This window comes from Suillus plorans, assembly GCF_016647745.1.
Source record: "Suillus plorans strain S12 chromosome Unknown HD556scaffold_54, whole genome shotgun sequence".
NCBI classification, from domain to species: Eukaryota; Fungi; Basidiomycota; class Agaricomycetes; order Boletales; family Suillaceae; genus Suillus; species Suillus plorans.
Window position 1 is genome coordinate 220,516 of NW_024537438.1, and position 14,558 is coordinate 235,073.

The 14,558-nt window shown below is 47.0% G+C and overlaps 4 protein-coding genes across 4 annotated transcripts; 3 read left to right on the plus strand and 1 right to left on the minus strand.

Moving 5' to 3' along the window:
- Nucleotides 1-751: 751 nt before the first annotated feature.
- Nucleotides 752-1,086, plus strand: HD556DRAFT_1394801 (uncharacterized protein; the record flags this gene model as incomplete). The annotated part of the gene is made up of 3 exons (XM_041303655.1): nt 752-827; nt 880-999; nt 1,045-1,086. 3 exons carry the CDS (start codon nt 752-754, stop codon nt 1,065-1,067), a joined length of 219 nt encoding a protein of 72 aa, XP_041156990.1. The 3' UTR covers nt 1,068-1,086.
- A 1,423-nt stretch (nt 1,087-2,509) lies between these two features.
- HD556DRAFT_1446555 (cytochrome P450) lies at nt 2,510-4,714 on the plus strand (the record flags this gene model as incomplete). Its single annotated transcript, XM_041307117.1, has 13 exons — nt 2,510-2,720; nt 2,771-2,900; nt 2,950-3,138; nt 3,187-3,338; nt 3,402-3,517; nt 3,570-3,699; nt 3,758-3,771; nt 3,820-4,009; nt 4,060-4,116; nt 4,171-4,195; nt 4,242-4,378; nt 4,436-4,568; nt 4,627-4,714. 13 exons carry the CDS (start codon nt 2,510-2,512, stop codon nt 4,712-4,714), a joined length of 1,572 nt encoding a protein of 523 aa, XP_041156991.1.
- A 577-nt stretch (nt 4,715-5,291) lies between these two features.
- On the minus strand, nt 5,292-7,195 carry HD556DRAFT_1529202 (uncharacterized protein). Its single transcript, XM_041309404.1, has 12 exons — nt 7,043-7,195; nt 6,955-6,987; nt 6,885-6,904; nt 6,815-6,829; nt 6,727-6,765; nt 6,636-6,664; nt 6,564-6,577; nt 6,263-6,322; nt 6,067-6,204; nt 5,778-6,015; nt 5,669-5,720; nt 5,292-5,613 (listed from the first exon to the last, which is right to left on the minus strand). The coding sequence occupies exons 1-12, from the start codon at nt 7,113-7,115 to the stop codon at nt 5,410-5,412; spliced, it is 915 nt and encodes a 304-aa protein (XP_041156992.1). The 5' UTR covers nt 7,116-7,195; the 3' UTR covers nt 5,292-5,409.
- Nucleotides 7,196-9,831: 2,636 nt separating this feature from the next.
- HD556DRAFT_1394858 (uncharacterized protein) lies at nt 9,832-11,469 on the plus strand. The gene is made up of 2 exons (XM_041303656.1): nt 9,832-10,032; nt 10,082-11,469. Exons 1-2 carry the CDS (start codon nt 9,901-9,903, stop codon nt 11,327-11,329), a joined length of 1,380 nt encoding a protein of 459 aa, XP_041156993.1. The 5' UTR covers nt 9,832-9,900; the 3' UTR covers nt 11,330-11,469.
- The last annotated feature ends 3,089 nt before the right edge of the window (nt 11,470-14,558 follow it).

Consider the following 14,558-nt stretch of genomic DNA (forward strand, 5'->3'; position numbering starts at 1 on the left):
TTCTCTTCTGGCTTTATAGGAAAATATCGTCAGGAGAAGTTGTTATCTATCAACTCAGATCGACAGCCTGAGGGCATCAGGTAGAATCACGCAAGTTTGCAGGGCGTGATGCTGCTGAACTTGTCATTTTATGATCGACATATCTGAAACGATACTAGAAGGGAACACCTATGAAATGAGAGGATGATGGACCTACGAGAGACGATTTAAGCTCGATTTATCCAACCTTGCCCATCCGATATCCACCTCCAGAAGTAAAAAAAGCTCTCTGCTACGTGACGGGAAACACATTTAACTATCTTGAATCGCCGTACTTCCCAGAACTGTCCGAAGGTTTGAGAGTGCGACCTGGAAAAAAACTCACTGGCAAACAACGGATCGTTGTATATCTTGCCAGAGCATATCTTAGTTGTCTTGGGCAAGGTCAAGAAAACTAAAACATGCTCTGGTTTTCACAGCGTTCGCGGACTTTCGCGACGCAACCTGGCGGTTGAGGAAGTGACGAGGAAGCAGAGTCTATCATTGAGAGCCCAGGCGGCCAGGCCCGTGATGCGGGATGGGTGGAGCATATGCGTGAGGGTTCGCACCTCCCAGAATAGATGCGAAGGGTTGACGATACAGGGCGCACGCAGATGCGGTCTTGTGGGGAATCAATTGATCACATCGGGGAGACCTTTATATACTGTCGAAGCGTGTGATATACGGAATATTAGATAACGCGGAAAATAAACATACGGTACCGGTAACGGGCATGGTGAAAATGCTGCGCCACTGCTGCGACTGCTGCGCGGCACCTGCCGCGACCACTGCTGCGATGTTCCTAAACCGTGAGTGCGCATTAACTACACTTACTTACTACTAATCACTGGAACCTCCCAGTACTTGTCCTCCGAACGAGCCATGGACTCGAGGGTGCTCCGATTCCTTATGTGTGTATCCACGCTCCCAGAGTCACGGTCAGGCGATATCACCGAGATTCGCAGTACTCCTGGTCTGCAAGTCAGGTCTCTTAAACAACTATCTTGTTACTAAACGATCTTTCAGAATCATACTGCATTGTAGTCTGATTCCTCCGCATACAATGTTTTTTTAATGAGCGACTGCGTAGTTGCGGGCATTTGTCTCAAGCCTGACGCGGCCATTGGCACCTTTCTTCGCGTTCTCGGTCCTCCATGGAATTTTTTTACCTGTCGCTCCTGAGCGTTGAGGTCCAGTCGGTCCAGTGACACCTGTGTCACCCACAGTCCGGGCATCTACATGAGGATTGGCAGCTGAGCATGCTAACCTTTCGTTAGGTGTAGTATACGAGTAGGGCGGGCATGGTCACGATTGTCATTGTGTTCGTAACATATGTTATTAGTATGGGATGTATATGACTTTTCCGGGGTATTCCTGATGAATGAGTTTTGTTCCGCAGTCATTGGAAGCGTGCAGTTGACTGATGAGTGTGAGTTTGCGTGTGGCAGGACGTGTGATGGTTCAGCAAGTTGGCTCATCAGAAACAATGATTCCGAGCCCAATACACGTACTAGTATGCCATGTTCGAAAACCATCTTGCCAGTTTTCAACATCATCACTCCGTCCCTTACCGCCTCCTCAATTCCTGTTAGCCCAGTATTGTTGAGGGCGCTGCATTAGTAGGATAACGGTAGCTATAAATGTGCTGGATTAAGCCCTGTTGTCCTTGTCAGCCTCGCACACAGAAGATTCGAAGACATACTAGTAGACTGACAAATTTGACCATCGCTAGTGCATAATCTTGAGGATCAAACGACACAATTTGCTCAAGCCATCGATAACAGAAATGTAGGATGATTTGGAACTGGATACAAGTTACTACTGACATTCTGGCACTAGTAACTGATCTGTCGCGGGCATTGCGGTCGTCTTCTTTTTCCATATTTGGGTGGTGCTGCGACATGGTGCCCGCGATGCCCGCGACGACTGCGACGCCCGCGACGACTTGGTGCTGCGACACTAGTGTAGTACTTAGTACTTGCTGAAAATGAACTCGAGCTGTGTAACACATGGTCCTTTAAAGCTTCAGTAGTTATGTTGCGCATCATAGTATTGCAGACTCGCGTATTGGAATACATACTTCAGTGGCGGATTTGCGTTTGCGTATCATTTCAGAAACCAGAATGCACAAGTCTGAAATCTGGGACTCGGAAGTTGGAACACACTATAGATCAATCTTCAGTAACACAGTTCAAGATAACAATACCCAAGTGACTTTATATTAATCATGTGAAGCCCTTCAAGGCAGCGATGCAGAGTCCAGAGTATGTGGCAAGCAACAAGCAAGTGTCGTGAATCAATTTGCTACTTAGCGTAATTTGTAAATTTGGAACCGTCGCGGCAGATGCCGCAGCAGTCGCAGCAGTGGCGCAGCATTTTCCTTGTGCCCTATCGATAGGAGACACAGCATAATTGACGGCGATTTACTAATTCCCCATGGTTATAAGGTCGATTGTATGATATAAAATTTTGCTAACCCACCGCTCAAATCATGGCTCCTGCAGTTGACGGTCACTTTGCCATCATCGCCGGCATTTCTCTTTCCTTTGTCGCCGTCAAGGTACTGAGGCGGTTCATCACGAAGCGACAGAATAGTCCTTCTCTTCCTCCTGGCCCGGTGCCGCTCCCACTGTTGGGGAACGTCTTATCTGTTGACGCTCGGGAGCCTTGGCTGACTTATACCGAATGGGGTGCTGCGTATGGTACGTGAACAAATAGTATAGGGTATATGCACTGCAAACCATTATACCAGGGGACTTGGTCTTCGTGCAAATCATAGACGAGGAAATGGTCGTGGTCAATTCTCAGCACACTGCGGAAGCCTTACTGGACAAGCGTTCTCGGATTTACTCTGATCGGCCTTACCTAGCCACACTCGAGCCGTGCGTTCTTTCAGTATTCTTCTATTCAACCAGTCTGAGGCTCTTGCAGGTATGGCTTGTCAATCATCTTCGGTTTCATGAGTTATGGCGATGAATGGCGTCTCTGCCGACGACTCTTCCACCAAACTTTCCGTTCCGAGTCTGCAGTGAAATTTCTCCCAATGCAGATCAGGCGTGCTCATGAGATGGTCAACAACCTTGTCAATGACCCTCAACATTATCATGACCACTTCGCAACGTCAGCAAATTATCTTTATAGATTGAACGGTTATTTACGTGTTTACAGATTCTCGTTATCTGTTGTGATGTCAACTGTATATGGCTACGATGCCAGTGCTCGTGATGATCCTCTTGTGCAGAAAGTGGTAAAGGCACTGATCCCGGGCCTGGCGGTGTTGACCCCAGAAAGAGCATTGATGCTTAAGACCTTCCCTTTCTGTGAGAACCCAACTCTCCTAGCTGAGAGAACGTTAACATGACATGCACTTTTGTGGAATGTAGTGCTAAAGTTACCTGACTGGTGTTGGGGATCATCGATCAAGCGTACTGCTCGATCTTCGACCGAGCGCATCAATGAAATGGCCAACGCACCATTTCGATATGTGCAACAGCACATGGTAGGTATTTATTTTTCTCTTGGATCCAGACATTGGTCCGACCCTTGCCAAGGCAGACAGTTCGATCCTCGTTCAATCTTCGATGGTTGCAGAAAATTTGCGGCGGATGGAAACGCAAGAGGAGGTATCCAATCCTGCATTCGAGAGTGCCTTAAAGAAAGCAGCTACTACTGCTACTATGGGTAAGTAAGCTTTTTTACAAGCAACGTTGTGCACTCGACGTAAACCAATATCACACAGGTTCATATGAGACGGTAGGTGGGTAATTCCATCATGTTATCCGCTCCTTATCCTCGTTACAGACTTCGGCAATCTTGATGGTCTTTGTTTTGGCCATGGTATTGTATCCAGATGTTCAGAAACGCGCACAAGCGGAAATCGACTCAGTGGTTGGAAGAGAAAGGCTGCCAACGTTCGAGGACAGAGCGTCACTACCCTACATTGATGCACTTTTGCGAGAGACTTTCCGATGGGAGCCCATTGGACCCCTTGGTATTCTTCCCTGCCAAGTGATCTGGCCTGTACTGAAGATATTCTCATAGGCATACCACATGCCACCTCGAGTGATGACATATACGATGGCTATTTCATTCCAAAAGGTCCGCTGTTGTTGTCCCATCAACACAATGATTATTTATAATACCGTATATCAGGCACAATCATCACGTACAACATATGGTCCGATAAGTTCCTCTCGGCTTTTGCAACACTAACTTGATTTTAGGGGCATTACACGGGATGAAAAGCGGTACCCCAACGCATCTCGCTTTATACCAGAAAGGTTCATTGACGTTGATGGCGCGTTAACAGGCGATGACCCTGCACAATACTCCTTCGGCTCTGGCCGGCGTATGTGTCCAGGTTCGTTAAGTTACTTTAATTCTATGAAAAATTCGTTGACAAATAGACTTTAATCAGGGCGGTATACCGCTGATGCCTCTGTGTGGTCTGCCATTGTGACCATGTTGGCCACATTGGATATTTCTTCTGCCAAAGATGACCAGGGCAAAGTGATCAGCTTTACTCCCACGTTCACCACGGGAGTGGTTCGGTACTTGACTTCCTTGTGTCATTCTATTCTCTTGTCACTAACAGCTTCGTTACTTCAGCTGTCCCGCGATCTTCCCTTGCAGTATCTCAGCACGGTCTCGCATCCATTCGGACCTTGTGGACTGTTGCCGAACTGCCGAGTTTTGATATCAACGTCGCACTTCAAATTTGCGCGCTAAGAAGACCGAATGAATGTACAGTTTTAGGAAGCGCTTGCACCGGAGCTTTCTCCCCTTCCCTAGGACGTCTGACTTTGGGATCAGCTTGTTTGTATACGAGACAATATATAATACGATATGGAGATTGATACGATGCAAAATTCCAGAGATACTGTTCATATTGAAATGTTGTCAATGTATGAAATGAAAATGCCGCGTGCTTCGCAGCTACACTATATCCAGCATCCTGACATTCATCATGTCATCAACAGAAGTCAGGTGCCTCACTTGTGCGAGCACACCTCATCTTCTTGCGATGTTCATTCGCGATAGAGGAACCATGAGTCCGCGCGATTTATTCCTCTTCCTTCTCCGTGGCCTAGATGGATAAAAGCGCATCTGGGCAACGATGGATTACAGTCATCTCAGACAAAGGAATTCCGCAAACACGTAGAATCAGCTGTCTGGGCGGGTTCATTGCTAGATGTGCCGGGTAATTGCAGCTTGCCGCCCGGTACGAGTGTGGGCGGGCAGATCACCGACTTCAAGTAGTGATACAACAAGAAATGGGTTTTGTCTACATAAACCTCGTTTAAAATATACTTTGAGACGCCATAACCAAAATAAATACGACGGATCCTCGACCAAATATCTTCTCCATGTGGAACACTCGGCAACCATTTCCTACACAGTACTGCTAGTTGGTACATGCATACGCTCCTGGAAGACAATCGAATTCATGCTAGTTTCTGCGTCGGATTCGGCCACGAGTTTAGCGTGATATTGTCGAACGCTAAGGATGAGGCGTGGTCCCAGCACAAACATCTGCACGGATAATAAATTTGCCACAATACCATAGACTATTGTAGCTGTTACAGGATTCGAATTCTACAAAAATGATGAGTAGTGGTTACATGTAGATGTCAGTGACATGTTGGCGTACCTGGAGCTCTGGAGAGAGAGAAACAAGCTGGAGGCAAGAGACACCGGCAAAGCTAGCACATGCGGAACTTGAGCAGAAGACCATAAGCACATTCGCATTACAAGCTCACCTTGCAAAATAAAGCACGTGAGATTCCATCAGCACTCTGAAACAGTCCCCGATGGTCGATCCCGTCAATGGGCCGAGTCGTCGTAGGTCACAGAAGTGCTTTGCAGCGATCCAGACTGAAAGACACAGTGCGAGGACCTCCCACACAGTGTTGAGCATCCAGACCATTGATACCAGAAGCTGGGAATCCCCCTCAGATGTGGCAGTGCATATATGAATACCAGAGAGTATGAGTTCCTCTGGTATTTGTCCAATGAGCTGTGTTCTTCAATTCAACAACTAAAGCTTACCCGATGCGAAATGATACTTGAGTCCTATGATCGTGATTGCTCCGCAGGCGATGTTTACAACCAGGAAGATGATAACAAGGAAGATAAGCATCCTCCTAGATCTCTGGTACATGGCATGCAAACGAGCAATCATGATGACTTGGATCATATTTCAGTCGAGTCGGTATCACTGAGATATCGCAGCTGGGCAACTCACCGTCCAACATGGCAGTTATGACCACAGTTGCCCCATTTGTTGCATTGAACATGATATTGCCTGAAACACCCGATTAGCGGTCACTCTCGTACTAGGACAAAACGCTCCGACTCACACCTATTAAGTCATTATGTGAAGCCAAGTCCAATAGTCAAATCGCACTCACTCCTACAAATGAATGTATTTGTTGGATGGAAATGAGATGGTTGCGGGATACTCACTGCATCTGTCAGCGAGACCAATGGCATGGATTCTGTGCGCCGATGGTCAAAAAATGAAACATGGTGGATATGAGACATACCCATAACGCCAGGACTGATAATGAGAGATGGCTATCAGTACAGCAACTACTTTTTGGCCTTGATTAACATACACCCAAAATGATATTCCAACATAGCGTGTCTAGAACATTTTGGAGTCAGCACAACCACCAACGATGCTATGGTATAAAATGAGGTACGAACGACTAGGTACAGCACGGTCATGAGAGACCAGCGTTGCGTCTGTCACGAATTCATTGTTTTTGTTCTGATATGGAACTCTGTGACTCACCCAAATGAGGTCAATCTATGACACCATTATCAGCAAGTTGGGTGCTCCGGCGGCAATAGCATCAACCTACCTCTTGTGGGAGTGTTAATACTGGAAATATCATGAGAATATCAGCAATTTCAGGACACTGTGCTGCTCACCCCAATCGTATACTACCACGAAGGCTGCAGCAACTGCGAAACCAAAAGTCAATATAAAATCAAGACATAACCAGCTGATATGGCGAACCTATCAAATAGCTGTACAAAATACTGAGATTGATGATGGGCCACCAACTGGGATTATTTGAGACAACGGTCATATTCGAGGGTGGGGGATGTTGGGTGTGTATGACGATCTAGCATTTATATACCAGAGGTCACCAAAATCGGCATGATGGTGATCGGCCTATTTGAAAGTAGAATTTGATTTGCACTACTGAAGGTACTGCCTGAATCTTCTCACGCCTCGCGGGTACATGACGGTCAACGTTCTATCTTTCAATACCCAGAACGTTCTCTCACCGGTACCCGGTCTTAATATCAAGAATACCGCTCATCCGAATTGATCTCCCTTTGCAAGTTTGCACCGACTCGGCCTCACCAGATTCAAATCCACGTGTAAGTATCATACGTTCAATCCGTTAGTTAGCATAGCTCCAACTCAATTTCCGATCTGATAGTCCATTATACGACCCGATTTAGAGACCTTTAGAGCGTCTTTTTTACAATGTCGACGGCAACTTGAACGCCGTCTGCGCCTTCATCATGATTCATCTTGTAAAAAATTACTTACATCTGCACAATCAAACCTGGGCCGACTCTCTGCCGTCATTAATCCCTGCATGAACTGTGTTTACTTGGGACGGTGGTGTCGTCTTCTGCGACAGCCGCTATCCCTGCCTCACTTGGCGTTCATCATTCATACATGCCTCGAGACTCAATCTAGACCATCAACACAGGGTAACCATCAATACGGGACACAAGGTAGATATCAGCACGGGACACAAGGTAACCATCTTCATGATTCCACATTTTTTTTGTCCTCAGATAACTGATGCATCAGTGATACTTTGTCGGGCGCGCTTTACTCCTCGCCTAGCACAGATAGTCCGCGTGCTGATCTGAAACAGTATCAGCCGTCTAAGGTTTCACGACTCGCCGCCACTTCTTCTTTTGCTTTGCTCAGGTAGTGACATGATAGAGTCGATGTGATCTGATCAAAGTATGTATATCAAAATATTGTAGTCGGCGCCTTACTGATACTTTTACAGGAACGTTTGATACCTTCCGAGTCCAGACTTGACGCCCGCTTCCCATCTCTACTCCCTTCTCATCATTTTTCATCTCCTTGCCATGCGCATACATTCTTGACAGAGGCCTATACTCATCTCGTAAGTCTGTTCTAAATTGTCATGCTCGATATCGTCGAATCAGGCTTGAATAGACGTCGATCAACGATTGATTGTGCCAGTAGCACCCAAAACAGAATGGACCTCGATCTGGTGTGACGCCCAATCACAACAATCCCTACCAATAGTTGCTGAGGACATTGGCAGCCGACCTTCACCCTTCACGCACGACTCATTACTACTTCCCTATTGCCCAGATGGATGATGTCGGGGTGGGCATGTGTCTGGCTTATTCCACGACCCTCAGTCATTCAGCATAAAGGGCTCGATCGACTGATGGACGCCATTGAAGATGGACAGCTTGGAGAAGGGCCATCAGCGACGAGTCCATTTAGAGACTATCCAATAGCTTCCTATGCACGCCCTGAGTCAACTATGTAAGTCCCGAGCAAGACTCTGTCGTATCGTGTCACTGAGAATTCGCTGGATTTAGGTAAACTCGAATAAACAAAACAGAGCCAGCCGCAAAAACTCGAAGTGGTAGTAAATCGGGGATTTGATTCCTGGTACATTTGACAGATACTCTCGACAAGTATGCCTACCTGCTCTCCCTTCAAGTTTGTTGTTTCTGATCGAAGCCTTATCTAGCCTATCTGATCATCCCACTCTTCTGCGTCCATTCAGTATGGATTTGGACTTTGTCTGCCCGAACATCCAAGTGTCGTATCCGAGCCTTCCCATCACCGATATATCTTGTGTCCCCATCCATCCATAGAATCATTGATCATAGTCACTCTCACTCCCCTTACGAGAATACTCCATGCTCGCGTGTCCGACTTTGATGAAGAAGGAACATCCGATAGGTAGACAATGGTGAGTGGTGAGCGCTGAGCAGTGATGTCAGATGAACATGGAGTGGTCTGAAACTCAACAGTGTCGAGCCGGTCGATGCAGCGCGTATCACTCCACGCCCAACGATGCCTCCTATCGCGAACGGCTTTGCAGAATTTCTGTAACTTCACTACAGTTCCAGCCGGGTCCGGATCGGATAATATGGTCTTGTGCTGAATGTCGTATAGCTGGATTTCCCACCTGTGCGATAACATGTCCCATCCGAAGTACTGCCCGACCGCTTCTTTGATGGGCTGAGTTTGGAGGGGCACGTGTATCACTGATGAATGTAAAAGCTCTTTATAGTCTTTACTCTCCGTAAATGCGTTGATCTGCGCATCTTGATTGCACAAACATCCAGTAGAGGTGTTGATTAGACGAAGTGGAGTGTTCTCCAGTCAGGCGTGAATGGCTAGTCAAATAGCATCTTCTACTTCAGATTGATTGACGTACTATTGGCGGTGTAGCTCTGCAAAAATGTCAGTCATTTTCAAGTTAGGCACACTGGTGAGTCACGAAGCGTACGCGACAAGGCCTTAACAGGATGATCATCAATGGCATGATTGATAGATGCACGACGCAGGTAAGGGGAACCTTAAAAGTCCGTGTAAGTTGCTGATCACAAAGGCGTCATGGATGTGCAACCCGTTGTGTAGTAGCCTCAGCGTTGGAAGAGACAGTCACTGGGGGCAGGGGCCTATCTGTCCACACTAAATGTTTAGTAGAAACCGGGTCTGAGTCCCCCTAGGCCCTACAGGTACCGAGAAGCGCCTTGGCAAGGGGATGCATCTGACTCATCGAAACTCCGATCAGCGTAGAACCTCAACTTCATTGAAATTACTATGGGGAGTAGTTTGCTTCAAAGATGCTCACTTGCGATATTCTTGACTGCCATAATGCACCAGTGAGATACAGCATTGTTATGGGTTGCTGTCACCGTCGCCTTTGTTCAAAACACCGAAGTCCTCCTTTTCACGATTGCCCCAAGAGCGAAGATGTTAGTCCAAGCCACTCTTTCATTTTCTTGCTCAATCAATGAATCTTAGGACTGGGATGCGTTTTGCAAAGCCTTCGTGAAGACAGAAACTTTTGAACTCGTGGCGCTTCAACAGCGCATCAATCCCATTCAGCTAGCGAACGTTGCATCATCTCTTCGGAATCGCAATGATATCCCGTGCAGCATTCCAGCTCTTGTCGCAACCACAGCCAACCGCCCTAAGCTTTCGAAGATGATGGGAGGGATGAACGTTCATCTCGATATCTTATTTGATGATAATGTCGTCTGGCTCGCTCGCATTCAACGAACAACTGCAGTCACACCTCCCCCAGCTGTGCAAAACCACATTTTGCTCAGTGAATTCGCGACATTGGTGTATCTTAACCGCATTGGAGTGCCAACTCCTGTCGTTCACGGATATGGCATAACAGCTGATTCAAACGGTGTCGGCATCAACTATATTCTGATGGATAAGCTGCAAGCTTCCCCGCTTAGATGGTACGATTTAGGTTCCGACCAGCGTCGTCGGGTACTCCATCAACTAGCCAACATTTTCATCACACTAGATCATCATTCGTTTCGACAATCCGGTTCTATTATTCAGCCGCATGCGTCTATCGGCGCATTTGCGGATCGCGTGATATTTGAACCGAATTATTCCCAGAAACTTGACCTACTGGGGCCGTTCACCAGCCTTCGTCAACACCTAGATCACACAATTGGTTGTTATCTTCGCCTCATCGAATCTTCTCAGTGGGCTGTCAGTGATCCTGTGACATCCTACCTCATATATCGCACTCTACTGGATACCTATCCTCGCATCCTGTCAGCCGAATCGATGAACAGTGAAATTTTTTGTCTGCGCCATCAAGATGACAAAGGTGACCACATACTCGTCAATGACCAACTTGATATCCTTGGCATCATTGATTGGGAGTGGTCGAAAGTTGTCGCAAAATCATTCGCGTTTGCTGCGCCTGTGATGCTATTGCCACTTGAATTTGATGATGGCAATAACCTTCTGTCGCAGGATGAAGAGGAACTCGCGAGGATATTTGACTCGCTTGGTCGGTCAGATATGGCGTCGTGTGTTCGTCATGGACGTGCCTATCACCGGATTTCATTCATCCTTGACAATGGTGATCGTCCCGAGGCATGCAAGCCACATATGAAGGGACTGTTTCAGTTGTTGGGAAACGAATGTTGGGAGTGGGAGACATGGCGTTCTGATGCTTTGCGCATGTATCAGTCCGAACATGCTCTTCAGGTTTTATTGGACAATCAAGTCCTGCACTAGCTGACCTCCCCATCGTACATTGTAATCTTACCTGCTAGTTGGTGTTGTAACGGACCTTATCATGAATTGTCACTCTATAAGTACACGTAGCCGCTCTTCATTTTTTCTGGTCTCGAATCAAGACATCATTTTGCCGAGCATATTGGTGAAGAATTGAAATGAGTCATTACCAACTCGGAAAAGTTTCTATAGAACGCCTTTGATAATAATACTTTTCCAGTACAATTGACATGTATGGGCGGTCGAAGTCGAAGACATCTATGATATCAATTGATTGATATCGCGCATCAAAACAGATGTGGCGGGTCGAAGCAGCCCATAATCACTATCGCCAGAGTTCATCACGTCCGATAAGAAAATGACTCGAGCTTGTGCAATTCCCACTGAGCGATCCAAAGGCGGCCTCAAATGGTTTGGGGACCAGCGCTCAGGGATTGATGTGCAGGGCGCATCAGTACTTGATGGCAAATACACTGGTCAGTGTGGGTCAACGTTCCCAGCCATACTCGATGAGTACTGAGTCACTAACGAGATAGGAACCTATGGCGACGGGAATACCTTGACCCAGGGCTCGAGTGGCGCACGGCAGAAACATTGGCACTGTTGAGGTGTGGCGTGCCCCACTCCGCTGCCATATAAATAATGTGATCAATCCACCTGCATGAAGGCAGACTGATCTTGTTATCACTGTTATTCTCAACATCATACCATATCATACAAATCACTATGGCTGAGCGTTGTGCAGCTGAAGGTTGTACCAGTTGGGCTGTTAGCGCTAGTCGGTACTGTGATCAGCGTAAGTTCACCTTCTGTTCCACTTGCAGTGATCATCTTCAAATATTGGGTCTTTGATAGACAAGCCCTCTGGAGCGCCGCGCGACCCTCAGATTCGCAAGACATGGAGAGGCCTGTCTCATTTCAGCCTTATCGGCTTCGGGAAACTCGTCGGGTTAGCTCACTCCTTGACTCACCAATGTCCTTACGAATTGACAATACGAATATAGGTATTGAGCATGACTCCGCCAATGGCACTCGTAACATCTGCAGGCATGAATGCTAACGCTACATTGTGTGGTGGGTTTTGTAGTGTCAGATTCTCTCGACCTCATAAAGAAATGTTACCATTTACCAAGGTCGTCACCCAGAGACATAGTCGTGGATATCTTATGGTGGACGAGTTGTTGTACCAGAAAGGCGTTGATTTGAGACATCCATGGCGCATGAAAGCATGACGTATGACAGATCATGTCCCTGCCTTTGATGGATGTCATAGAGACCGGCATTTAAACCGCCTGTAGAACTTCTATACATTTGTAATTTTGAGTATGGAACGGATCGTGTTGATGAAGTGCTAGTACTAGTGAACATGTGACTCCTCCCCATGTTTCTGAAACCATGTACCATTCGACTGACGTTATTCGGTATAGGACCCGGTGAATTCCCTCACAAAGGTACGAGCTGAGCGCTGAGTACTGAGTCCCCACGTTATAACTCGCGCCTAGGATCATGATGTCGCCCTTCCCTTTCGGTGAATTCTGACTGTCCGAGTCTCCCACAATGACATTTATCTTCCTGCTCGACTACATCGGCCATTTCGTTGAACGTTCCCTTCTCGACTTCTACAACAACTGTTTCTCCCCCTCCTTGACTTAGGACTATGGCTGTAGCGCTGGACCCTCGCTCGCTCGGACTAACACTTCAACCATCGCAACATAGTACGCATTACTGGACGGTCTATCCTTTCCGTTCCTACTCCATTCTTTTACATTTTACTTCTCTCCGCCTTTGTATTATCTCATTGCTACCGCTGCCTCCCTCATCTTACTCTCTTTGTACCTGCTTTAATGTTATCACCACCACTCCTTTCATCCTTCAACAACCATTCGATGACACTCGTGCTGATGCACCCTCCACTTGTATACCTAGTTGCTGCTCACTTCCGCATGTAAAGCCCATCTACTTTTGTAGATCCTGATTGAATCCACCACCCTTTTATAATTGCTTAATGCCTACAAAACCTGAACGGCCCTACACAGAAAAGCCTCCCTTTCCAAACTCTTCGTCAACGCATTCCCCAGTGAACTCAGTCACGACCTTAAAACTATTTCCCACAACAACCAACCATTTCTCTCGCTTCTCCCAGTGCATCAGCAAGTGTGCTGAATGATTACGCAGATTGATGGCATTGCCCCTTCAAGGCTTTATCATACACCCTTCGGCAATGGGCTATGGCCGATTAATCATGATTAGCGCCTCAAGAAGCCAGTCAACGTGTTGGCCATGCTTTGGTCAAGGGTATTCAGCTCATGCTTGAGGTTCTCTCTTTTCTCCCACCTACTTCTTGCGCCCTCACCTCACTTACAGTAATCAACTACTCGTGATGAGTAGAGACCATAGGCCAGTTCGTGAAAACCCGGTATGTGGTCTCAAGCCTTACTCGACGTGGATGAGCGCTCATGCAATTCATGCCTGCTTCTGACGCTTTCGTCGTCCAGAGCCAACCTCGTAGTGGAGTCAAGCAGGGTATTCGGACATTTGTGAAACGCGTGACCAAGAAACTTTCTGTAAGTGGACTGCTGGGTTTCCTGATTCTGAATGATATGGCTGACATTGTGCAGAAACCCTTCAAGTCTTCCCGCAACCGCATTCCTGCGAACCAGAACGTAGACCTTCGAGATGCTTCAACCACTGTGATCCAGAACGTCGAAATGGAAGGGGCTTCATCAAGTCAGAAAGTTGACGTAAGTGCTCGAACTTACTATTCTAATCCTTCGGTTTTCTTAGAGGCGTTTCTAGTCATCCAACGACAACAAGCATCCCACCACATCTGAGATTCCCAGTGACTCCGTGAACCATGAGCTGTCCGAAGAGCCTGCTTCCCAGGTATTTTCGTCACATGCTTTGACTTTCCTCTCTAATTTTGGTGGTACCACAGGTTCAGGCCACTCCTTCTGGCGAGGAGGAAGGTCCTGATCCCCAATTAGTTGATGCTGAACTTCAGAGTGCCTGTGATAGTACACAAAGCATGGGATCACTCGGGAAACATGCGACTTCTATGGCATCGGCCGCTAACAATGTCCCAGGGGGTCTTGCCGCTGCCGCGGATAATTTTGAGACGAAGTATCTCCAACCCCTGAAGATTATTGATGGTGTCCTCGAGAAGATCGGGGATGTAAGTGCTATTCTTGTCTATTGGAAGTGAACTAATCAAGTCGTATAGATACATCCA